General features: G+C 48.0%; 2 protein-coding genes across 2 annotated transcripts; one reads left to right on the plus strand and one right to left on the minus strand.

The window, feature by feature from the left end:
* The first annotated feature begins 8,758 nt into the window (after positions 1-8,758).
* On the plus strand, positions 8,759-12,953 carry LOC123112343 (uncharacterized). Its single transcript, XM_044533301.1, has 2 exons — positions 8,759-9,492; positions 9,691-12,953. Exon 2 carries the CDS (start codon positions 9,759-9,761, stop codon positions 12,756-12,758), a length of 3,000 nt encoding a protein of 999 aa, XP_044389236.1. The 5' UTR covers positions 8,759-9,492; positions 9,691-9,758; the 3' UTR covers positions 12,759-12,953.
* A 4,062-nt stretch (positions 12,954-17,015) lies between these two features.
* Positions 17,016-21,386, minus strand: LOC123112344 (probable WRKY transcription factor 2). Its single transcript, XM_044533302.1, has 6 exons — positions 20,908-21,386; positions 19,711-20,197; positions 18,974-19,114; positions 18,148-18,875; positions 17,878-18,075; positions 17,016-17,771 (listed from the first exon to the last, which is right to left on the minus strand). The coding sequence occupies exons 2-6, from the start codon at positions 20,173-20,175 to the stop codon at positions 17,264-17,266; spliced, it is 2,040 nt and encodes a 679-aa protein (XP_044389237.1). The 5' UTR covers positions 20,176-20,197; positions 20,908-21,386; the 3' UTR covers positions 17,016-17,263.
* Between the last annotated feature and the right edge of the window lie 5,275 nt (positions 21,387-26,661).

Genomic DNA, 26,661 nt, shown 5'->3' on the forward strand with positions numbered 1-26,661 from the left:
AGCATCCGTTTTTGGCAACAAAGATCTTGCCTTCGGATCTTAAGTAGAAGGTATACCCTACAGTTTCCTTAGGGTATCCTATGAAGACGCATTTTTCCGACTTGGGTTCGAGCTTTTCAGGTTGAAGTTTCTTGACATAAGCATCGCATCCCCAAACTTTTAGAAACGACAGCTTAGGTTTCTTCCCAAACCATAATTCATACGGTGTCGTCTCAACGGATTTAGACGGTGCCCTATTTAAAGTGAATGTAGCTGTCTCTAGAGCGTATCCCCAAAATGATAGCGGTAAATCGGTAAGAGACATCATAGACCGCACCATATCCAATAGAGTGCGATTACGACGTTCGGACACACCGTTTCGCTGAGGTGTTCCAGGCGGCGTGAGTTGTGAAACGATTCCACATTTCCTTAAGTGTGTGCCAAATTCGTGACTTAAATATTCTCCTCCACGATCTGATCGTAGGAACTTTATCTTTCGGTCACGTTGATTCTCCACCTCATTCTGAAATTCCTTGAACTTTTCAAAGGTCTCAGACTTGTGTTTCATTAAGTAGACATACCCATATCTACTTAAGTCATCAGTGAGAGTGAGAACATAACGATATCCTCCGCGAGCCTCAACGCTCATTGGACCGCACACATCGGTATGTATGATTTCCAACAAGTTGGTTGCTCGCTCCATTGTTCCGGAGAACGGAGTCTTGGTCATTTTGCCCATGAGGCATGGTTCGCATGTGTCAAACGATTCATAATCAAGAGACTCCAAAAGTCCATCAGCATGGAGCTTCTTCATGCGCTTGACACCAATGTGACCAAGGCGGCAGTGCCACAAGTATGTGGGACTATCGTTATCAACTTTACATCTTTTGGCATCTACACTATGAACATGTGTAATATTACGCTCGAGATTCATTAAGAATAAACCATTGACCATCGGAGCATGACCATAAAACATATCTCTCATATAAATCGAACAACCATTATTCTCAGACTTAAATGAGTAGCCATCTCGTATTAACCGAGATCCAGATACAATGTTCATGCTCAAACTTGGCACTAAATAACAATTATTAAGGTTCAAAACTAATCCCGTAGGTAAATGTAGAGGCAGCGTGCCGACGGCGATCACATCGACTCTGGAACCATTCCCGACGCGCATCGTCACCTCGTCCTTCGCCAGTCTCCGTTTATTCCGCAGCTCCTGTTGTGAGTTACAAATATGAGCAACGGCACCGGTATCAAATACCCAGGAGTTACTACGAGTACTGGTAAGGTACACATCAATTACATGTATATCAAATATACCTTTGGTGTTGCCGGCCTTCTTATCCGCTAAGTATTTGGGGCAGTTCCGCTTCCAGTGACCCTTCCCCTTGCAATAAAAGCACTCAGTCTCAGGCTTGGGTCCATTCTTTGACTTCTTCCCGGCAACTGGCTTACCGGGCGCGGCAACCTCCTTGCCGTCCTTCTTGAAGTTCTTCTTACCCTTGCCCTTCTTGAACTTAGTGGTCTTATTGACCATCAACACTTGATGTTCTTTCTTGATTTCAACCTCTGCTGACTTCAGCATAGAAAATACTTCAGGAATGGTCTTTACCATCCCCTGCATATTGTAGTTCATCACAAAGCTCTTGTAGCTTGGTGGGAGCGACTGGAGGATTCTGTCAATGACCGCCTCATCTGGGAGGTTAATATTCAGCTGGGTCATACGGTTGTGCAACCCAGACATCTTCAGGATGTGTTCACTGACAGAACTATTTTCCTCCATCTTACAACTGTAGAACTTGTCGGAGACATCATATCTCTCGACCCGGGCGTGAGCTTGGAAAACTAGTTTCAGCTCTTCGAACATCTCATATGCTCCGTGATGCTCAAAACGCTTTTGGAGCCCCGGTTCTAAGCTGTAAAGCATGCCGCACTGAACGAGGGAGTAATCATCAGCACGAGACTGCCAAGCATTCATAATGTCTTGGTTCTCTGGGACGGGAGCGTCACCTAGCGGTCCTTCTAGGACATATTGTTTCCTGGCAGCTATGAGGATGATCCTCAGGTTCCGGACCCAGTCCGTATAGTTGCTGCCATCATCTTTCAGCTTGGTTTTCTCTAGGAACGCGTTGAAGTTCATGTTGACATGAGCGTTGGCCATTTGATCTACAAGACATATTTGCAAAGGTTTTAGACTAAGTTCATGATAATTAAGTTCTAATCAAATTATGAACTCCCACTTAGATTAGACATCCCTCTAGTCATCTAAGTGTTACACGATCCGAGTCGACTAGCCCGTGTCCGATCATCACGTGAGACGGACTAGTCATCATCGGTGAACATTCTCATGTTGATCGTATCTTTCATACGACTCGTGTTCGACCTTTCGGTCTCCGTGTTCCGAGGCCATGTCTGCACATGCTAGGCTCGTCAAGTTAACCCTAAGTGTTTTCGTTGTGTAAAACTGTCTTACACCCGTTGTATGTGAACGTAAGAATCCATCACACCCGATCATCACGTGGTGCTTAGAAGCGACGAACTGTAGCAACGGTGCACAGTTAGGGGAGAACACTTCTTGAAATTTGTAAGGGATCACCTTATTTACTACTGTCGTCCTAAGTAAACAAGATGCATAAAACATAATAAACATCACATGCAATTATATAGTTGTGACATGATATGGCCAATATCATATAGCTCCATTGATCTCCATCTTCAGGGCTCCATGATCATCTTGTCACCGGCTTGACACCATGATCTCCATCATCGTGTCTTCATGAAGTTGTCACGCCAACGACTACTTCTACTTCTATGACTAACGCGTTTAGCAATGAAGTAAGTTACATGGCGTTCTTCAATGACACGCAGGTCATACAAAAATAAAGACAACTCCTATGGCTCCTGCCGGTTGTCATACTCATCGACATGCAAGTCGTGAATCCTATTACAAAGAACATGATCTCATACATCACAATTCATCATTCATCACAACTTCTGGCCATATCACATCACTTGATCAATTGCTGCAAAAACAAGTTAGACGTCCTCTAATTGTTGTTGCATCTTTTACGTGGCTGCAATTGGGTTCTAGCAAGAACGTTTTCTTACCTACGAATAACCACAACGTGATTTTGTCAACTTCTATTTACCCTTCATAAGGGCCCTTTTCATCGAATCCGCTCCAACTAAAGTGGGAGAGACAGACACCCGCCAGCCACCTTATGCAACTAGTGCATGTTAGTCGGTGGAACCGGTCTCACGTAAGCGTACGTGTAAGGTTGGTCCGGGCCGCTTCATCCCACAATACCGCCGAAGCAAGAAAAGACTAGTAGAGGCAAGTAAGATGACAAGATCCACGCCCACAACAAAATTGTGTTCTACTCGTGCAAAGAGAACTACGCATAGACCTGGCTCATGATGCCACTGTTGGGGAACGTTGCAGAAAATTAAAATTTTTCCTACGGTTTCACCAAGATCCATCTATGAGTTCATCTAAGCAACGAGTCAAGGGAGAGAGTTTGCATCTACATACCACTTGTAGATCACGAGCGGAAGCTTGCCAAGGAGATGGTGATGATGGAGTCGTACTCGAACGTGATTCGGATCACCGATGTCCTAGTGCTGAACGGACAGCACCTCCGCGTTCAACACACGTACGGGACGGGAGACGTCTCCTCCGTCTTGATCCAGCAAGGAGGAAGGAGAGGTTGAGGAAGGCAGCTCCAACGGCAGCACGACGGCGTGGTGCAGTTGACGCGGCAGTATTCCGACAGGGCTTCGCCAAGCACGTACGGAGGAGGAGATGTGTTGGGGAGGGGAGGGGCTGCGCCTTGAGTTATGGTGTATTGCAGCCCTCCCCTCACCCCTCTATATATAGGGGAAAGGGCAAGGGGGGCCGGCCCTCTAGGGAAAACCCTAGGGGGGGGCGGCGGCCAAGGGGTGGGGGGCTTGCCCCCCAAGCAAGGGGGGTGCGCCCCCTTTAGGGTTTCCCCCCTCCCCTAGGCGCATGGGCCCAAGGAGGGGGGCGCGCCAAGCCCACTAGGGGCTGGCTGCTATCCCCACGCAGCCCAAGTGGCCCCCCGGGAGGGGTGGCCCCTCCCGGTGGACCCCCGGAATCCTTCCGGTGGTCCCGGTACAATACCGGTATGACCCCGAAACTTTCCGGTGCCCGTTTAACAACTTCCCATATATAAAACTTTACCTCCGGACCATTCCGGAACTCCTCGTGACGTCCGGGATCTCATCCGGGACTCCGAACAACATTCGGTAGTCACATACTAGTCTTCCTAACAACCCTAGCGTCACCGAACCTTAAGTGTGTAGACCCTACGGGCTCGGGAGACATGCAGACATGACCGAGACCACTCTCGGGCAATAACCAACAGCGGGGTCTGGATACCCATGTTGGCTCCCACATGCTCCTCGATGATTTCATCGGTTGAACCACGATGTCGAGGATTCGATCAAACCCTGTATACAATTCCCTTTGTCAATCGGTACGTTACTTGCCCGAGACTCGATCGTCGGTATCCCAATACCTTGTTCAGTCTCGTTACCGGCAAGTCACTTTACTCGTACCGTAATGCATGATCCCGCGGCCAACACCTTGGTCACCTTGAGCTCATTATGATGATGCATTACCGAGTGGGCCCAGAGATACCTCTCCGTCATACGGAGTGACAAATCCCAGTCTCGATCCGCATAAAACAATAGATACTTTCGGAGATACCTGTAGTGCACCTTTATAGTCACCCAGTTACGTTGTGACGTTTGATACACCCAAAGCACTCCTACGGTATCCAGGAGTTACACGCTCTCATGGTCAAAGGAAGAGATACTTGACATTGGCAAAGCTCTAGCAAACGAACTACACGATCTTTGTGCTATGCTTAGGATTGGGTCTTGTCCATCACATCATTCTCGTAATGATGTGATCCCGTCATCAACGACATCCAATGTTCATAGCCAGGAAACCATGACTATCTGTTGATCACAACGAGCTAGTCAACTAGAGGCTCACTAGGGACATATTGTGGTCTTTGTATTCACACGTGTATTACGATTTCCGGATAATACAGTTATAGCATGAATAAAAGACAATTATCATGAACATAGAAATATAATAATACTTTTATTATTGCCTCTAGGGCATATTTCCAACAGTGAGCGCGTGCGGCTACTTCTGGGGTTCAAGCTCCGCCACGCGCCAGTCTATCTGCGTGCTGCCGCCGCGCTACTCGCCAACTCATGCCCCGGGAACGACGGCGGCGGGCCGGAGGGTGTCCCTGGTGGGGCTCGGCCTTCGTGGTGGGTGCAGGCGCGGGCCGGAGCTACTCGACCCGGTGGGCAAGCGCCACCCCATGTTCGTCGTCAACATCGATGGGCTTGTGGTCGTGGGAGGCAACAGCTTGTTCGTCAGGGCGTCGCGGTAGCCCAACAACCACTGCAATCACGACGACATCCGCGTGCTCGATGTGATCTTCAGGAAGGCCCGCCTGCTCCGTGCTCCTCCGGCACCCGATGCCATGGAGGTTTGATTTTCCCTCTCTCAGTTTCGTGTGTTGTGTGTTCATACACACGGCAGCAGGGAGATGATTTTTGTTTGATCAATCATCTGTGTACAGTTTTCAATCTGATAATTTAGCCTTTGTTTAGAATTGGATGGATAGTCTGTAGTTTCCACGGGCAGTTTTCGAGCATGCAGTAATGGCAACTTTAGAGTCATGGCAATTTTTGATGATGCCATGGTAAATTTCAGAGGCATGGCAAATTTAACCCATGGCATTTTAAGTTGGTCACATAGCTTAAACATGTGTACCTGTAGTAGTACCCTAGGTCACGAGGCCTGTTAATTATCTGGTGTTGTTATCTATAGAATACATGTGGTTAGATTGAGGTCAGAAATCATGACAGTTGTTAAACTTTTATCGATGGCAATTCTATAACGTATACTATTTATAAGCAAAACACCATGGCAAATTTAGTTTATTGACCATGGCAAATTTAGTTTATTGATCATGGCAAACTGATTTTATTTGATCATGTCAAATTTAGTTTATTTGGTTCATGGCAAATTTAGTTTATTAGTCATGGCAAATTTCATTTTTTTAACACACCCACGACAATGTTTATGCTTTTGTTTCTTACTTAACCACGGCAAATTTAGTTTGTTGATAATGGCAAATTTAGCTTATTGACCAAGGCAAATTTAGTTTATTGATCATGGCAAACTGATTTTATTTGATCATGTCAAATTTAGTTTACTTGGTTCATGGCAAATTTAGTTTACTAGTCATGGCAAATTTAGTTTTTTTAACACGCCCATGACAATCTTTATGCTTTTGTTTCTTAGTTAACCACGGCAATTTTAGGTTGTTGATAATGGCAAATTTAGTATGTTGGCTATGGCAAAATTAGTTTATTGATCATGGCAAACTGATTTTATTTGATTATGTCAAATTTTGTTTATTTGGTTCATTGCAAATTTAGTTTACTAGTCATGGCGAATTTCAAATCGTGGCAAATTTTAGTTTACGTGAATTTCGCCGTGGCAAGTTTTGATACGAATCTACCATGGCATTTTTCTTGTTTATACTGGACTTTCAACTTTTTGTGTTTTTTTCACACGCGGCAAATTCATCATACAAACAAGCGGCAATTCTTGATACGAATTTGCCATGGCAATTTTCTCGTTCATATTTTTTGATTTTCAACCTTTTGTGTTTTTTACACACGCGGAAAATTCATCATACCAAAACATGGCAATTCTTGATACAAATCTGCCATGCCAAGTTTTGATACGTTTTCAAATCAGGGCAATTTAGTTTACATGATTTTTTCTGTCATGGCAAGTTTCAATATGAATCTGCCATGGCAATTTTTCTTGATAATGGCAAAATTAGTTTACGTGAATTTCTGCCGTGCCAATTTTCCTGTTCATATTTATGATTTTTTAACTTTTTTGTTTTTTACACACATGGCAAATTCATCATACCAGAACATGGCAATTATTGATATAAGTCTGCCGTGCCTAGTTTTGATACAAATTTGGTTTGTTGATCATGGCAAATTTTAGTTTGTTGGTTCATGGCAAATTTAGTTTACAATTCATGGCAAATTTAGTTTACAATTCATGGCAAATTTATTTTAGTGATCATGGCAATTTAGTTTAAATGATTTTTTCTGCCATGGCAAGTTTCAATATAAATCTGCCATGGCAATGTTTCTTGTTCATGGCAAATTTAGTTTACATGAATTTCGTCGTGGCAAGTTTTGATACGAATTTGCCATGACACGTTTCTTGTTCATAGGTGAATTCCAAACCTTTTGTGTTTTTCAACACACATTAAGTTCATCATACAAAACACGACAATTCGTTGATACCAATCTGCCATGGCAAATCTCTTTGTTCATACTTGATTTTCAACATTTTGTGTTTTTTGTCACACACACGGCAAAATTCTCCTTTGAAACATGGCAATTTTGATTAAACTTTCATGGCATTTTTAATTAAAAATGCAATTGCATTTTTATCTTTTATTGCCTTGTCAAATTTGTGTGTTCTTTTCACATGAATTTTTCAACTTTTTGCGTTTTTTCACATGGCAATATTGATTTTTGTTGTCATGGCAGATTTGCCATATTTCATGTTGGGCATTATATATGTGTTCATAAACCTTTGCCATCGTTAAAAAACAAATATAAACCTTTGTTCATGGTTAAACTTGAATGACATTTTCTGCTTTTTTCGAAGCAGCTGATGGCATTTTTTAGTATCTGAGCAAAATCTGGACTTTTATTTATACAGAAAAAACAAAAAACTGGGCCTTTTCATTTAATTTGTTGTTAGTGGGCTTTCCCCCCTTTTTTTTCACAGGGAAAAGGGATCTGGTCTGATGGAGGCGTGTGGGGTGTGGGTTCCCCTGTCAAACGAATTCGTACTTGAGATCGATCCCATTGTACCGTAGGAGTCGTGTGGTAGGATGCTCCTCGTGCCACACGTGTGGGCAGTTCTTATATTCGCCCACACAAAGTCGTGTGAGCTGCCTGCGGGGTATGCCACACATGATCGTGTGGGCGGGTGTCCATTGTGCCACACGTGTGGCAGTTATCGGCGTCCAAAAACTATCTACAATGTATTATAGTTCATAAAACGTATATATAGTGGTTCCAATAGTCGTGGCTGACCAAATGCATCCGACAGTTGAGAACACCGCCAGCGCAAACAGAAAACGGCCGGACATCGTCCCACTGCCCTATCTAAATAGATAAAATCTGAACAAAACGGACATCCGTTTGGAACCGTGCATTGGAGTTGGCCCCAGGGCTCTGGCTGCGTGTGGAAGGACTAATCCAAGTCCCCAAGGAATATGGGATACCCTAGCATCAATCTCAAGTTCAGAGAAGAGAATCCCATCCATGAGCCGATCGCACAACGCAGATGCGATCTCTGCAGCCTGCGGTACATGTGCCGGAGCAGAGCATGTGAGAGGCGGCAGGCAGGGGCAGAGCCGAGCCGGTTTCTTTGTCCCGTTGTCCGTCTCCGTCGCCGTCCTGCTCGCTCCGGCCTTGCCTTGAATGAATGGAGACGGCAGTAGAATGCTGAATTTCCCGCGTCGCCTGCTCGCTCCGGCCCCGCCCAAAATCTGCTGACCCCCAACATTCACGAGCATCTCATGCATCACCCAACCCCAATGCAATCACCCGTCCGTTGCAGGATCACGAAGGCCTCGGTGCCGGTAGTAATGCCAGATCTCTATCTGCGAGAGTACTTGGGGACAGTTACGCAGCAGGGTGTAGGCCTAGCAGGGCGCCAAGAGCAGGCGTACCACCGGTAAAACATGCATGAATTTGCCCTGGCTCCAGCATGCAGACGCCATTAATTAATCTGAGCAGTATGGTCCAAAACTCTTATGAGACGCATCCAAGTACTAGGTACTCCTCCATTAACAACCCCCTCCTGCGCTTCATCTCATCTCGTTTCATTCAATGTATTTCCTGCTTGTGCACAGGGTACAATCCCCTCCCTTCGGAGCAGAGCATCATCATTGGTGTTGCTGCGGCAGCCGGTCTTGGTCTTCTTTCCCCCGCAGCTCTCATCTTCTGGGGCACTGCCTGCCTTTTGATGTCACCTCCCCACCCGATCTGTTTTTCTCCCCTGCTTTTGCCATCTCCGCCTCTCAGCCCCCATTTCCAAGGCAGATAGCGGTGGGAGTACTTGACAGTTCAAACGGCCACCGACTCCCAAAGTTTCTTTACTTGTACTACTGCTTGTACCTCCTCCTTGACTGCTTGGGAGCTGGGACGAGATCATAGGGAGGGGTAGGAGGGGGGACTACCATCCCTTCCATGGTCTGGAAGAAGATTACTATCAAAAGTTGACCCTTTTTTTTAAGGCCCTACAAGCTCTCCTGTCGGCCGGGGCAGGTGTTCCTGGAGCCCGAGCTCTTCTGCCGTGACAGAATCACAATCCTAATGGCACCGCTGGATTCTTGAAGGCCTTCGCTGGTAATTAGCTTGCTCAATCCGTCCCTATTTGGTTTGAACGTTCTTGCAAGTTCATGTTTTGTTTCTTTGGTTTTTTAGACTGCGCATTCTTGCCCTGAATCCATACATGCTCGTTCCTGAATCCTGATGAGTGGTGATACTAGTCCAGAATTTAACAGATTGTTATTCCTTTCTTATCTGTGGATGGGTTTCTGACAGGAGAAGGAGGACCGAATTCCTATGAAGTTCTTGCACTGAGATCTCCAACTGATTATATTTGTTGACCAATGGAAGGGGGAGAGCAAAAAGTTGCATCATTTCCTGATGCGCCGCCCAAACCCAAGGACGACGACATCCCCGCCGCCGCCAAGTCCCTCACCATCAAGACCGCCGCCAATGCCGGCGGCTCCGACTGGCCGAGCCCCGTCTCGCCCTACCTCGGCTCGCCCTCGCCGCCGTCCTCCGCCTTCGTCTCCGCGCTGCAGTCGCCCTACATCTCCCCTCGGATCGCCGAGCCTCCTCCTCCTCCTAATCCCCAGCCGCCGCATCGAGGAACCAAGGTCTCCCGGACCCCCGCGCTGCCCTCGCCGGCGCCCCGCGGCGCCGGAGGGTTCCGGTCGGAGGACACGGACGCGCCGACGAGCGCCTCCCGCACGCCGCCGTCGGACCGCGGCTACGACTCCCGGTCCCAGGGCGCCGACCCGCGCCGGCGGTCCTCCGACGGCGGCCCCGCGCCGCGGGTGTCCTTCTCCTTCCCCGTGCCGCGCGTCTCGCTCACGCGGGGCGCCGTCGCGTCGCCCATGTCCAACGGCAAGCTCCGGAGCTGCGACGTCTACATCGGCTTCCACGGCCAGGGGGCTGCCCTCGCCAGGTTCTGCCGGTGGCTCAAGGCAGAGCTTGAGCTGCAAGGGATCGCCGCGTTCACGGCCGACCGGGCCAGGTACTCCGGCGCGCACAGCCATGAGGTCGCAGACCGCATCATCTGCTCGGCGGCTTTCGGCATCGTGGTGGTCACCACGTCCAGCTTCCTCAACCCGTTCGTCCTCGAGGAGATCCGGTTCTTTGCTCAGAAGAGGAACCTGCTGCCAATCTTGTTTGACACCAGGGTGTCAGACATCGCCGGGCTGTTTGATGGCAAACCTGAAGATAAGGAGGGGATGGAAGCTTTGGACGGCCTAATGCGGTGCCATGAGCTGAAGCTCGAGACAGATGAGAGCAGCTGGAGGAGGTGTGTGTCGACGGCGGTCACCGTGCTGCAATCGAAGCTTGGCCGGGGTACAATTGCTGAAAAGGAGAGCGAGGGAACTGAGGGTTTGCCATTTCCGCGCAACAGGCATTTCATTGGAAGGGAGAAAGAGCTTGCTGAGATCGAGGGAATGTTCTTCGGTTGCGCCGGCGAAGTCGAAGATGTGGAGTGCCCAGGGGGCAGCACCATGCCTAATTGTGTATCCAGTGGTGTGTCAGATGGAGGATTTGCTGATGAGGACAGTGACAGGGTGAGGACAAGCAGTGGCAGGTTTGGCAGCTTGGAGTTGCACAAGTGCAATCGGCCTATGTTGGAGCCATCGGTTGCTCCGGCGATCGATCTGTCGGCTGCGAAAGGGATCGGTCTTCTGAAGCAGAGATCAAAGCTCAGGAAGTCAAGATTCAGGTGCAACAGCAAGGATCATGGCAATGGCAATGTGGTCTGCATCAATGGCATTTCAGGCATTGGCAAGACGGAGCTGGCATTGGAATTTGCGTACCGGTACTCACAGCGGTACAAGATGGTATTGTGGATTGGAGGCGAGGCAAGGTACCTGAGACAGAACATACTGAATTTGTCGGGGTATTTGGGACTGGATATCAGCGCCGAGGCTGACAGGGAGCACGGCAGGATCAGGAGCTTTGAGGAGCAAGAGTTGGATGCATTTCAAAGGGTGAAGAGAGAGCTTTTCAGGGATGTGCCCTACTTGCTCATAATCGATAACCTCGAGAGCGAGAGGGATTGGTGGGAAGGGAAGGACCTGCAAGATTTCATTCCTAGAAACACTGGAGCAAGCCATGTCATCGTGACAACACGGCTGCCGCATTTCATGAACCTTGAGCCAATTCATCTTCCGCAGCTCTCGTTTCATGATGCTATGGTCCTGATAAAGGGGAAAAAGAAGAAGGATTACCCTCCTGAGGAACTGGAAGTTCTGAAGAAATTCGATGAGCAGCTGGGGCGAGTCAGCTTCGGGCTGTGGCTTGTTGGTTCACTGTTGTCCGAGTTGATGATAGACCCCGGTATTCTTTTTGAGGCTGTCGAGCGGGTGTTGTTAAATGAGAACATGATTGTGCTCTGTTCTGGTGATGACAACTTATGGCAGAACAATTTGTTTCTGATCAAGGTATTAGTCTTCTGCTTTGCATTGATGAACCAGGTGAAAGGAGGTGGTCTTGCCTTGAGGATGATCACAGTAGGTTCTTGGCTAGCTCCATCGCCCGTGTCGTCAACCCTACTAGCTGCCATGGCCAGTAAGCTGCCAACAAAAACCAATAGCATTCAGCTGTTGAGTGAATCACTTAAGGCGGCACTCTTGTGCGGCACACACTGCTTTCTGCAGCCACAGGCAAGGAAAGCTGAGGTGGAGTCGGCACACTTGCTGGTAAAACTTGGCTTGGCGCGGAAAACAACTCAGCGTCCAGGTTGCTGGATTCAGTTTCACCCGATCGTGCAGATGTTCGGCAAGATCAGCGGCAGTCTGGCACCGGCATCCGCAGCAGTATCTGGTGTCATAAGGACCGGCAATATGTCTATCTACTCAGACCACATGTGGGCTAGTGCATTTCTTCTGTTTGGCTTCAAATCAGAGCCTCCTGTGGTTCAACTCAAGCCGGTCGACCTGGTGCTCTTCATCAAGAAGATAGCACTGCCCCTGGCAATCCAAGCGCTCATGGCATTCTCGCGCTGCGGCTCGGCCTTGGAGTTGCTCAAGGTGTGCACCAACATCCTCGAGGACGCGGAGAAGTCGGTCGCGTCACGGATACAGGACCTGAAGCAGGGATCGCTGTGCTGGAAGAAGAAGCTGCGGGCGGACAACCATGCCGACGAGTTCATCTGGCATGAGATGGCACTGCTGAAAGCAACGCTGCTCGAGACGAGGGCGAAGCTGCTGGTGCGAGGCGGGTTGTTCGACAGCGGGGAGGAGCTGTGCAGGACCTGCATCAGCATCAGGACGGTCATGCTTGGCCACGACCATGCCCAGACATTGGCGGCTCAGGAGACGCTCGCAAAGGTGGTTAGATACAGGAGCAAAATCTGAGATGACGCGGAACCGTGCGAGCTGTTCGACATAGGTAGCATCTAGATTTTGTATCTTGTTCTTTGCTGTGTCTGTGATTCACTACTCGACATTCCTTATCGCGACACTTTTTTTGCTAGATCACTGAGATAGCTAGTCTGATTATGAGATCATGTGTAACTTGACAACTTATATTTAACCAACTTGCTGTGTACAGTCCAGTCTCCTAAATCTACCTATGGATTTTCTTTGATGAAATTCTGAGCAAATTGGATGAATTCTCTGATGACACATGTGACCTGGAGATGTTATGTAACGTTCTTATATTTCTTTACAGAGGGAGTAGTAACTAGTGTTTGTTTTTGCTCAACACTTTACTCCTAGAAGATAATGTAACTCCAGTGAAGAATATTTAGCAAGGGGTCTGTGATTTGTGACCCCTTGTGCAACTGATTGATGCAATGCAGTCTTCCCTTGCAATTTTGATGCTGAATTTAGTCTGGCATTTCACCAGCAAAGTTCTCCTGCACAAAGTAGCAGACATGATAATAAACAATCAAGAGCAAAAACAGCTTCTTCCTTGTCACAAACAATCTAGTCGGCACGCCGATTTTGTGAGATGGGTGGGGAAACGAAGGTCGTTCTGCGTGATTAGCAGCAAGTTGAGGAATCTTGATCATGCATCAAGTCTGAACTCTGAAGTACTCTCAGCCCTCTGCAGAAGGCTAATGGATGGATGCTCACTGAAAATTCATGCTGGTTGGCAACAGACAGATCGAATGCTCACACGCAGTGCATTCTCTCAGCCATGATATAAATGCCATGCCATGCCATGGTTGCCTGGTTGTGCTGGGTGGGCGGCCATGGACGTGACCTTCGTGTGCTCGTCGTCGGGGGAGGCGCCGTTCAAGATGGAGGTGGGCTTCTTCGACACCGTCCTGGACATCAAGCACAAGCTCCAGGGCCGCAACGGCTGGCCCGCCGCCGCCCTGTCCCTCTTCCACGACGGCGGCGCGCTCGTGGACGACGACGCCGCCGGCGCCGGCGTCACCGAGCGGTACGGCGTCGTGGAGGGCTCCGTCATCCACGTCGCCCTCGACGGCGCCGGCGACGGCGACGACAGGCGGCCGCGTCAGAAGGGGAAGAAGAACGGGACCAGGAGGCCGGGCAAGGGCATGCGGGCGCCGGCGCCGGAGCCGCTGCGAGTGACGGTGGTGTCGCGGTGCGGCGCGGGGCGCGTGGAGGTGGCCGTGCGCGCGCGCGGCGCGGTGTCGGCGCTGCGCCGGGAGCTGGAGGGGGGCGCGTCGTCGGGGTCCGGGTTCCCGCTGCCCGCGGACGGCGGGTACTTCTTCATACACGGGCAGAGCGTGATGGACGAGGCGCGGTCGTTCGAGTGGCACGGCGTGGCCGCCGGCGACGAGGTCGTCGTCTTCGAGGGCTCCGTCACCAGGGCGCCGGCGTGCTAAACGGGCGCCCGCCTGGACTGCAAATCTGTTAGCGCGGGAAGCTACCAAACCCAAAACTGCTGCTCCACTTGTCAGAGACTCAGAGCTGATCACATGCCGGCTTTTTCAAGCTTTGTGTTTGCGGGGAGCTTTTTTCAAACTAGAAGCTCTCATGCATCAAACAGCTTATCCCAACACAAAAATTCGTAACTTCAAACTACTGGACGTTTTTTTTATCCTCATCAAAAGATATTACTATTCAACTCAAGTTCGTTGTTCGCTGGGAAAGAATGACAAATCAAACATTTTTATGGCAATTTATATTGTCGTGGGGATGGCAAGTTTAATTAGCAAGCATGACAAATCTAGCCATTCTCGACCAACACAAATTCTCATAAAAGAACGTCCGCATTTGTCACGCTCCTTAGTGAACGTTCGCAGGTTAAGCCGGTCCAAAATAGAAGAAGGGGGACAACTATTTGTCGGGCAACAGCTTTTTCTTCTTCCAGTTTCAATCGTCTTCACACTCGTTGCCGTCGACCCACCCGTCGCCGGCTAAACCAGTGTCCCACAACTGGCCTCTAAGAGCATCTCCACTCGCCCCCCCCCCCCCCCCCCAACAGGCCCCTGGGACGCGTTTTTCGCCGGCGCAAAAAAAAAACACAGTAGCACTTCCCAAGACGCCGAATTCCACCGGCTCGGCCCATTTTTTGGCCCGGCGATCTCGGGCCGAACCCAGCACACTGGGGGCGCTTGGGGGCTCCGGCGAAAGGAAAAGTGGCATATGGGCCACCAATGTCAGGCGAAAAACGACTTTTCCATGCCCGGATTCGCCCCCCTCATGTGATGTAGGACGACACTTCCCCTTTCGCCGCCCTGTCGATCCCGACGCCGCCCACCTGCCCATAGCCGCTGCTCCGCCGCTAGAAATGCCATTTCCCCGCCGGAAAGAGAGGGTTCGTCGCGGCAGCCTCTGTCCCGCTCCTGGGCGAGTTTTCCAGCGCTCTGGCCACGCGGGTGGGGGTACCGACGGCTGCGCACCTACCACGCCCACCAGGTGTTCTGTGATTTACTTGTTTGGCGATGGATTCCGATGACGAGGAGGCTTTCGCGGTGCTGCTGGAGGAGGAAGCCGAGGCCGACACCCAGGACGAAGAGAGCCTCATGATCCTCGCCGCTCTGGCCGGCCTGTTCGCGAGCAATGCAAAGCCGCGGTGAGGTGGCTCGGCGTCGGGCCGACGTAAGAGCAAGTAGAGGCATCGACTGGAGGGCTATTGCTTGCTCTACGCCAACTACTTCGCCGACGCTCCACGGCACAGCAAGAAAGTATTTCGGCACCGTTATTGGATGAGCCGGAAGCTCTTCCTCAGGATTGTGAATTCCATCCGGGAGTTCGACAACTACTTCAAGTGCAAGAAGGATTGCACGGGCACACTTGGATTCATCTCACTCCAGAAATGCATGACAGCTATGAGGATGCTTGCATACGGAGCTCCGGTTGATATATTGGAAGACTATGGACGCATGGCCGAGTCCACGCCCATTGAGTGTGTGTACAAGTTCTGCAGGGCAGTGGTGACAGTGTTTGGACCACAATACTTGCGATCACCTAATGCCGAAGACACTGCTCGAATCCTAGCACAGAATGCAACAAGAGAATTTCTTGGGATGCTGGGAAGCATTGACTGCATGCATTGGGCATGGAAAAACTGTCCATTTGCTTGACAGGGGATGTACGAAGGTGCCAAAGGAGCTTTGCAGTGTGGTACTTGAGGCAGTGGCCACACATGACCTCTGGATTTGGCACTCCTTCTTTGGTATGCCAGGAACTCACAATGACATCAACGTACTGCAATGCTTAAATGTCTTTGCCAAGCTTGTCAAAGGTCATACTCCTCCGGTGAACTTCGAGGTCAATGGGCGCCACTACAACAAGGGATACTACCTAGCAGATGGCATCTATCTAAGATGGTCCACATTTGTGAAGACTATCTCAAACCCTGTGTCAGGATGGAAGAACTCCTACTTTGCCAAGTGTCAGGAGGCTTGCAGGAAGGATGTTGAGCAGGCATTTGGTTTGCCCCAATCTCGATTTGCTGTTGTCCGGTACCCCGCTCTGGCTTGGTCGAAAGATCAAATGTGGGAAGTCATGACTTGTTGTGTCATCTTGCACATCATGATCATTGAGAGCGAGCATGAAGAGTCAATGTCCGACACTGAACCATATTACTGGCAGGGTCCTCTTGCCCAAGTTGATCACTAGCTACCGGCATCATGGGTTGCCTTCCTCAATATGCGTCAGGAGATCCGAGACCCATAGGTGCATCAAGAACTGCAGCACGATCTGGTGGAGCATCTATGAAGGCTCAAGGGCAACGCCTAGTTCGACGTATGATGAACTATGAGTTTTAATTTGTGTTTGAATTATGAGTTTGCTTTGTTGAACTATTTAATTTGTATTGATTCCTGTGATACACTATGTGATAAAAATTACTTTATGTTGAATTTGCGCCGATGCACGCCGGATTTGGGTCGAAATCAGCAGCTGGAGGGCGAACTTTGGGGGGTCGGCGAGGAACCGAGCTGCCCCACGCCAAAATTCCCGCCGGTTGGCCCCCAGCGGCAATATTTCAGGTTCTTGGGGGCCCGAACGACTGGAGATGCTATAACCCACAAACCAATGTTTCTTTCAGAAGAAACCTCCTCTCTCTGTTAAGTGTCATGATTTTAGTTCAAATTTAAAACAGTTTGAACTAAAACCACAACACTTATTTTGGAATAAAGAGAGTACGAAAAAGCACCAGGTGTAGTAGCACTTGACAACCATATGAGCTGCTGCTAACCCTCATAACTTGAGTGATTTTTACTGATTTAACCAATGCCCAATTGTCTTAGAAGCTATCCCTTTTCTTTCTGATTCCAAGCAACTGAAAGATATGAGAACCGTCCTCTGCATTCTTTGCTTACAAAAAATGCCCACGAGATTAAAAAAAATGGTGACCAAGAGAAACTAGAACGAAGCTACCATGTATACAGGCAAGCCGGAGCACATCTATCTTTCCTTTTTTTGCATCCTATTATTTACATCTGGGGACCAAAGGGGGGCCTGCCCATCATCTGTTGGTAAGCCGATGACGCTGCGAAGCCAGACTGCTGGTCTGGCTCCGCCTTCATCTGTCCTTCCTGCATCATCTGTCCTTCCTGCATCATGAGCCCCGGGTAGCCCTGCATCATTGACGGATGGCGAGCGGCGGGCATCGGCGGCATCGACATGCCTGGAGGGGCCATCCCGAAGTGGAAGTTGCCTGCCGCTCCCAGATGGCCTCTAGGCGGAAGGCCGAAGGAACCGAAGGGAGACGCGCCACCAAACTGAGAATAGCTGCCTTGCGCTTGTTCTTGCCTGCGGTGTGAGAGATTGGCCTGCGGCGCAGATGCTGGAGCACTGCCCGCGTTCCCGCTATTTCTGGCTGCTGGAACTTCATGGTTGTGCTTCCCCTCGTATGTCGTGATCACGGATTTCAGATCATGCGACGCTCTCTCCACGTGCTTGCGCACTGAACAGCCCTGGTGCGTACATTTGTAGTAGCTCCTGCAGGTAGACAAGATGATGTTACATTTCAGGGTGAATAAATACCGTCTAAAACATTACACGAATGATCAACTTGTGACTGAAACGTAAACGCCATTGAGCTGACCTTGGATTTGGGTTTCCTTTAACAACCTTCTGACCATACTTGCGCCAGCGATAACCATCATCAAGGATGTCAACCTCGCTTGTTGTCTGAACCACAACACGAGGCTCCCGGACAGCTCTTGATGCTGCAGCCACCATGTCAATTGAACTGGTGGTGGTCGCAGTAGGAATGGTAACAGCAGCTAAAGCATCCAGTTTCCTGAAAATAACCAGGCTCATCAATGAATAGACATATCATCATGGCTGTGTAAAGTGGAGGGGGGACACTAACCTTCTTTTGGATTCAGTCTCATCTTCACCTACATCACAGTCTAAAGAAATGGTGCCTTGTGTTGCTCTATCAATCTCATTGGACAGCGTTGACGAGACATCAGCTGCATCTTGGGACTCCATGATAGATGTATCACCATATGCAGATACAGGAGGGCCAGCAGCTGGTCTTCCCTCAACACCTTGCATATCTTGAATGCACTCACTTTTACCATTTTCCCACAAAGATGCAGTGTTGACCCCTGTGTGCAAACCAGGTTTCTCTAGAAGATGGACTTGTGGATCATTAATTTGCAACGAAGGGATACCTGAGCGGCGGTTTGGAGGCGGCAAAGGGTGATTGTGAGAACTCTTGTAGACTATCTCTGTTATCTGACCATCTTGAGAGCGTTCCACCTTTTTCTTGACAGGGCAATCTGGGTGTGTGCACTTGTAATAGCTCCTTGGATGCTCACTGCTCTTAACTTGCTTCTGTCCATATTTTCTCCAGTTATATCCATCTTCAGCTGGGTTGCTATTTGTGGCAGAAGAGTATTCTTCATTTTGGTCTCCCTCGTCATCTTCCTGTTCTTCAGAAGAGTGATTATCACTGAACACAGAGTCAGATGTCTTCGGTTTAACGATTGTTTCGTCGGCACTGTCCTTGGCTGCAGTAAAGCTTGACTGAAGACTGGATCCCTGCTGATGAATATTTGACAACGACTGGTTTTGGTGGCAAACAGTGTAACCCTGTATAACATTAAAAGAACAGGCATATAAAAGTGGGGCAATAAAAAGAAGTGAACAGTAGAATGCAAACAAAGAGTGCTAACAGTCAAGGATATTACCTTTTCCACATTTGAGTAACTTGTTGGGCCAGAGTGGGGTTGGAAGGAAAAAACATCGTTACTGAACGTGCTATCTGGTGGCATTGTTGAGTTAGCCTCTGAAGCAACGAACAGTTTGCCAGTGGTTGGAGAAGGCTGTGCCTGTAACAGATCATAATCATTTCAGCCACATTTACACAGTGGATATCATGTGGTAAGCACATATGTATTTGACCATTTATGAGTGTTGAATTAAGATCATCGGCTTTGAAATCAAAACATAGAACCAAATTTGCAACTTTTGTAAATTTCTAAACAGAGGTCATTTTTTCGGACAGCAATGTTCTTCTTGATAGAATAAGACAACGTTGAAATCACAAGTCTCTATACTGCACAAAACCATGTGCCGCATCAAATGCTTTCTGCAAAAACAAGACGATGATAAATGTTCTTATATATACTTCAGGAAAACTAAATGTCTGGTAAATGGAACTTTCATGTGTTTACTGGTAATTGTTAACTCAAAGTAAAATTTACCACAACCTCAATCAATAGGTACTTCTGTTTTTTAACCACAAGTACACTGATCCATTTTTACCCGCACATACGCTAACTAAAGATTCATGATTAATTGTATCAAAATCTGAAACGGTACGGAGGGGATTAGAGGGAAGAGCAAACGATCATGTCCAGCGGCCTATTAAACCCGGATAGAGAAAGTAATTATTGGTGGCACCAGTTATGAGAAGATGGCATACCATAGCATTGTAGAGAAAGACCGGTGACTCAAGAAGAGTAGTTGGACTAAGACCAGGTGGAATTGCTATGGGTGATCGAATAACTGTGGATGAACCCACACGAGATGTATCAATCTTGGGGATACTGAAACCAGCTCTCGAAGCCCTGCGCTCAGCTAGAGATCCCTGTGGGTTTGATTTCTGATTAGCATTGAACGAATTTGGTTGCAGGGAAAAATCCTTTTGGGGTGTAGCTGTATCTGTAGCTGACTGAGCAGGCACTTGCTCCCTCAAATCCACAAGCTCTCCTCTCTTCTCTGATTGATCATGGGGCTTGTTGCTCACATGTTCGCCGAAAAAATTGGAGAATTGACCAGAGCTGAAGTCTTCATTCAAGAAGCTTGACATGAGCGTTCTCGGGCTGGGTGTCGGCGGCATGGCCATCCAGTCCTCCATGAGGGATCCACGATCGCTGGTGCCGGCCATGTGAGCAAGAAATCTTCCTCAGCTGAAACAACAAGGTACACCACATTAGTACTACTGTCAAAACACTTGGATGCTTGACTGTGAAATTAAGCAAAAGCTTCCTTTTCACGACAGCACAACTTACAATAAATGCTGATCAGAATCAGTAGTAAGCACAACAAATTATGCAGGTGCTATGACATAGTAAAAGGCAACCAATCATAAATGGGCAGTACACAGACCGACACAATTCTGTTTTCCACTGGGCTACATCATGGCAGCAGGTAGAGATGAAGAAACAAATTCAGGGGAACTGAAACCTTGATTAAACCACTGAACGAACTCATACGGAAATGCTGTAATTTTTACAGGCATACATATGCTCTGAATCATTGCACAAGAAAACAGAGGAGAGATATTCGACATGAAATGGAGAATCCAACCCACTGCTGGCCACGAGCTGAATCCCCATAGATGCAATTTCGATGTGAAATGGAAAGATTCCATAATAACTGAAATAAGAACCCCCTTTGTTTAGAGAGAGAAACCATGACTGAAATGGGTAAAATTTTGAAACCAAGATGCAAATTTTACAGCCAACCCGTCTCGGTAATCATCAATAACTCCCGGACAATCAATTCCGGCGCCGAATCAGCCGCACGCACGAGTATATAGACAAACAAACCCCGCGAAATAAAGGCGGACAAGAAAAGGAAGAAATGCCCAATCGGCACCTCATGAAGTGGACGATACCTCCGATACCGAACGATTGATCCGTCTTCTCCTCCCCCGAAACAGAAGGCGGATGGACGGAGCGGCGCGGCGCGGAGGGGTTCAGATCATGTGCTCCCGCCGGTGACGGAGAAGAAACAATTCAGGCGAAACCGGACGACCTAAAATTTCTTCGCCTCCCACCAACCAAGAAGGGAGGGAGGGAGGGAGGGAGCCGCCGCGAACGGGGGGAAACAAAGATCTTGCCGGGCGCAGACGGGCGAGGGTAGGTCTGGACCGACTCCACTGGACAAGAACAACTCCCCCGGCCTCTCCCGGAAAACGAGGAACACACCGAAAGAACCAGAGGAGAGAGGGGGAGAGAGAGGGAGATTGTGGAGGTGCCCCGCCTCGATTCCCAGCCCGCACCTGGGTTGGTTCTCCGCTCCGGGTGCCGCTACTTTTTTTAAGGGGGGTAGAGAAGAGCGAAAGGCGGTTTGACCAAGGAGAAGGCGAAGAAGAAGGTGGGGTGGGGTGGGAGGGGAGGATGATTCCGTTGCTGCCACTGGTGGGCTGGCTCTGCTCCAACTCAACTCTAATTGGCAAAAGCTGTCCTCGCTCCGATTTTTGTTTGTTTGTTTTCTCTGCTGCTCTAAATGAGAAGAGTTATACTCTGAAAGTTTGTATTTTTGTGTACTCACAACTGTGTGCTGGCATGGATGGATGGATGGATGGTCGTTGGTGAATGGCTTTTTGTATGGTGGAGGCTGATTTTTTGGTGCGGAGTTACTGGTGATAATCTGTGCTTTTACCCTGCGATTAGTGGGAAACGGCTCCCTACTTTCGCTGCTGCCTTGGCCATGGAAGAAAGCAGAGGGAGCGGCCGTTGCATCAACCATTTCTTGCGCAGCATCGGTGGAGACAAGAGGATAGGGGTTTGACTGGCCAGGTGTGAGGAGTCCTGATCTAGATGGATGGATGGGCATGCAGGAAAACAGGGGGGAGCGGGTTGCAAAAGAGACGCGCGTAATGCGCGGAGGGTCGGGATATTTCCTCCTGTGGTCTTTTTTACTCTGCATATTAGGTTTGTCTGAAATTAAACTCTTCAAAATTTGATCAGGTTTATACAAAAAATTAATAACATTCACATAACAACGTCAATATCATTAGATCCATCTTGGAATATATTTTTATACTATATTTATTAGGTATTGTAGAAGTTAATATTCTTTAATATAAATTTGATCAAAATTAGTAAAGTTTAACAACATACTAATCTAATATGCAGACTGAAAAGGACCGGCCGGAGTAGCATGATTCCTCATGGTATGTGAAGAAGATGCCAAAAAAAGGAAGAAAAAAACTAATGCAATGATTTTTCCTTTTTGTCCCAACAAATCACTGAGAAAAGTCATTGCACACACGGTGCATACAGACCATGGATAAGCAACTTGCAGCATGTATGCAATATTTTGTACCATGTCATGTGCGTGCGTGTGTGTGTGTGTGTGGGCACGCGCGCGTGTGGGAAAACGAGATTGTAACATGCCAACCGGAGGTATGTAAGTAACATGAAAATTCCTTCAATCATTCTGACCTTCATTTAGGAGCATTGATCTTGCCATTCGGGCTAGTTGACAAAAAATCTAGCTTGCCGAAGCCTCACCGCCATTGGATTATGGGACCCCTAGTGCCACTCCTCGTGGTCTCTGTGCCTTTCCGAAGCTTGGCGGCGTAGAGGGCTTTGGTTCTAAGCTCCAATTCAAGGTCCATGGCAGTGAGCGCCAATGGGAGGAGGGAGGGGGTGTCAAGGGGAGCCCCGGAGGAGGATGAGAGAGGAGCAGCCACATAAGGCTTCTATGAGGAAGTTATCTTGCACTTGTGTGAGTCCACAGGGAAGAAGCATCCCTAGCGGAAAGTGCGGGCGGAAGACCCGGTCAATCAAATCAATCGGGCGGGGGGTGTCATTTCCTTTATATATTCACATCGTAATAATTTTCTGAAACTCTAATTTATTAGCAAGGTATAATGCAAAACCATATTTAGAAATGTAATTTCATATCATGATTTTTGGTTGGAGAATCATTTTTATGTTTTCAAAGGAAATACTAATAAAATATCAAACAAACGTATGTATCTACATGAAAAATCCCCAAATCACTGACCTTCATTTTGGAGCACCAAACTCGTTGTTTGGGCCCCTCGACCGCAAATCTAGCCCGCCAAAGCCCCACCACCATTGGATCAGGGGACCCCCTAGAGCCACTCCTCGTAGTCTTGGTGCCTTCATGGGGCTTGGCGGCATAGATGGCTTTGGTTTTGAGCTCCAGTTGAAGGTACATGGCGGTAAGCGCTGATGGGAGGAGCGAGGGGAGGAGCCCCAGAGGCGTCTGGGAGAGGAGCAACTACATGAGGCTCCTATGAGGACGTTACCTTGAGCTTGTCTAAGTCCAAGGGGAAGAGAAATCGCTAGCGGAAAGTACGGGCGAAATACCTAGTCAATCCAACCATCCTGGCAACATGTATCATTTACCCTATATATCCATGTCATCGATAATTTACTGAAACTCTAATTTATTAACAAGGTACAATGCAAGACCATATGTAGCAAAAGTATTTCCGTATCACAACCTTTGTTGGAGAATCATTTTCATGTTTGGAAAGGAAATACTAAAATAGCAAACGAATGTATGTATGTAACATGAAAAATACCCAAATCACTAACCTTTCTGGAGCACCGAACTCGCTGTTTGGGCCCTTCGACGAAAAATCTAGCTCGCCGGAGCCCCACCACCATTGGATCGGGGACCCCTAGAGCCACTCCCCGTAGTGTTAGTGCCTTCCCGGGGCTTGGCGGCATAGATGGCTTTGGTTCTGAGCTCCATTTGACGGTCCATGGAGGTGAGCACCGATGGGAGGAGGGAGAGGAGGAGTCTTGGAAAGGAGCATTTACATGAGGCTCCTATGAGGACATTACCTTAAGCTTGTCTGAATCCAAGGGGAAGAGACATCGCTAGCGGAAAAGTGCGGGCGAAAGACCCGGTCAATCCGACCGTCTTGGCGACTGGTATCATTTACCTTTATATATCCATGTCATCAATAATTTACTGAAACTCTAACTTACTAGCAAGGTATAATGCAAAACCATATATAGAAAATGTATTTTCATATCACAACCTTTGTTGGAGAATCATTTTTATGTTTGTGAAGGAAATACTAAAATAGCAAACGAACGTATGTATGTAACATGAAAACTCCCCAAATAACTGGCCTTCATTTTGGAGCACCGAAATCGCCGTTTGGACCTGTCGATGGCAAATCTAGCTCGCCGAAGCCCCACCCCATTGGATTGGGGGGCCCCTAGAGCCCCTCCTCGTAGTCTTAGTGCCTTCCCGGGGCTTGGCGCCATTGGTGGTTGTGGTTCTGAGCTCCAGTTGAAGGTCCATGACGGTAAGCGCTGATGGGAGGAGGGATGGGGAGAGGAAGTGTCAGGGGAGGAGCCCAGAGGAGTCCGAGAGAGGAGCATCCACATGACGCTCCTATGAGGATGCTACCTTGCGCTTGTCTGAGTCCAAAGGGAAGAGGTACTCGCTAACAGAAAGTGTGGCCGGAAGACCCGGTCAATCCAATCGATCAGGCGACGTGTATCATTTACCTTTATATATCCATGTCATCAATAATTTACTGGAACTCAAATTTATTACAAATTCCGCATTAGGACTTTTCATTGGAGAATCATTCTTATGTTTGCAACGGAAATACCATAATAGCAAATGCGACAAGACAAGTTTTGTGGAGTTTCGGTTGGTACCGAGTGAGTTACTTGAAGACACGTTTCTAGGTTCGAGCCCAGCCTGCTCAGTCCAGCAAACACCTTAATTTTATTGAAATACATGCCATCCATAGCACAAATAACATAAGCTTTGGTCATTGACAAATCTTGAAATTTCAACTTTGCCATTAATTCAATTAAATATATGTGTAAAACCCAAGAAAAAAAATTAAAAATATAAAAAAATTGAGATAAATATACATATGAAGTTTAAGATCTCAAATTTGATAATTAAACGCAATTTGTTTTTTCTAAGACACAGTACAAACGCAGACACACATAAACACAAACACAGTCACCTTCTATGAACACAAGCACACAAATTGTACCCCTATGAGCATCTTGAAGAGACTGAGCCGACATATCTTGAGATTGATGAAGACACCACACATACCTCGTTCCCTACAAAAACATCACCTTCCATTGAAACAAAATGTCGCCTATATGGGATGCGCATGTGTCAAACCTGAGGTTTGATCGCTGGTGGGTTGGAGGTAGAACCACCCTTCTAACCATCCAACCACATATTGGTCCTAGAAAACAAAAGTTTGATTGAAGGCATGTCTAAAACTCCATTTATTTGTGATATATACGAGTAATACTTCAAGGACCAAATTAACGAGCAATCAACAGGAGAATCAATAAATGAACTTTGCTATTGAGGGGGTTATCATTAAATGCTCTATTGATTGCTCGTTCCATATGTATATCATTTGTTGCTTTGGCGCCAATCCACAAGGAGGAAGGGTAATCCACAAGGAGGAAGGATATGAGAACCATCCTGTTGTTGGATGATTAGGGTAGCCCATCCAACCAGGGATCAAACGACAGGTTTGGTGCTTTGATGTCTCATAAAGGCGTAATATTCTTTCAGTGTGAGCCAACGTTTTCGTCGATAGCAAGACATATGTGATGACTTCGTTAATCTAAGGCCCATTGACTCGTAGAGTGTGGGTGTGTGCATTCATAGTATCGTGGAATTGTCACGACAGATGTCCTAGTGTGAGGACTTAGTCGTGAGGCCAACGCATCTAGTAGATGATATTTTCCTTAGATTTGACCCGGTCTGCACGTCGCAAACTATGGATGATTCCTTTGGGAGAGCCTTCTGATTTGACGTGTGTCAGTAGCAGCAATTCTGGTCTCGCGTACTTGTCCGTAGATGGTGAGACGTGGCCGTGTTTTCTTGACTGACCACGCGCGGCTGCAGCAAAGTTTGCCTCCGACCCAGAAAATGAGACGCCTTCGGTGGATTTCTGCAACGGTGCCAAGGGGATCTTCCTGTCGGTCTCGGCGACTTTGTGGAACAGCGCAGCGGAAAGCGATCCGGACGAATTGACTGATTGCGTGCGGCCACGAGTGCAACCCTAATTTCTCTCGATCTTAATCACATATTCCATTCCAACTGCACGCTGATGGCGTAGATTTCTTCGTGCCGGCTCTTCTTCATCCGGACAAATGCGAGCTTCTCGATCCCTGTAAGAGAGCCCTCCAAGAACTCGTCACCACTGTGCGCAGCCCCACGGTGGGCGTCAACTGTCATGGAATTGTCATGGCAGATGTCCTAGTGTGAGGACTTAGTCATGAGGCCAATGCATCTATGTGGTAGCTTGAGAGGGGTTGATCGGGACGAGAGACGCAACACATAAGACAAGGATTTAGACATCTTTGGGCCCCGGGAAACATCATCCGGTAAAAGCCCTACATGTTGTTTGTGGCTAGGTCTCATTATGCTCATCAGGGAGACGCCGCATAAGCCGGCTCCCCTTTGTTGTGTCTAGCCTTAACGATTATTTTTCTTGCCCCTCTTGGGGTGCCCTGCCCCTCCTTATATAAGTTGGAGGGTTGGGTTACATCACTACAAAAAAATACACTTCCGTGATGATACGTGTTTGTCACAGTAGGTCGCGTTTTTTATCATGCATGTACATCCATGACGATTTTATGACAGAATCACGATAGTC

Source organism: Triticum aestivum, chromosome 5B (assembly GCF_018294505.1).
Source record: "Triticum aestivum cultivar Chinese Spring chromosome 5B, IWGSC CS RefSeq v2.1, whole genome shotgun sequence".
Taxonomy (NCBI): domain Eukaryota; kingdom Viridiplantae; phylum Streptophyta; class Magnoliopsida; order Poales; family Poaceae; genus Triticum; species Triticum aestivum.

What these genes read in the sequence shown, in the direction of transcription:
- LOC123112343 (XM_044533301.1), top strand. Translation starts at nt 9,759, where the DNA reads ATGGAAGGGGGAGAGCAAAAAGTTGCATCATTTCCTGATGCGCCGCCC.
- LOC123112344 (XM_044533302.1), bottom strand. Translation starts at nt 20,175, where the DNA reads ATGGCCGGCACCAGCGATCGTGGATCCCTCATGGAGGACTGGATGGCC. An exon ending in TCTTTCTCTACAATGCTATG is followed by an intron (nt 19,115 to 19,710) that starts GTATGCCATCTT and finishes GATCTGTTACAG; the next exon opens with GCACAGCCTTCTCCAACCAC. An exon ending in GAGACTGAATCCAAAAGAAG is followed by an intron (nt 18,076 to 18,147) that starts GTTAGTGTCCCC and finishes GGTTATTTTCAG; the next exon opens with GAAACTGGATGCTTTAGCTG.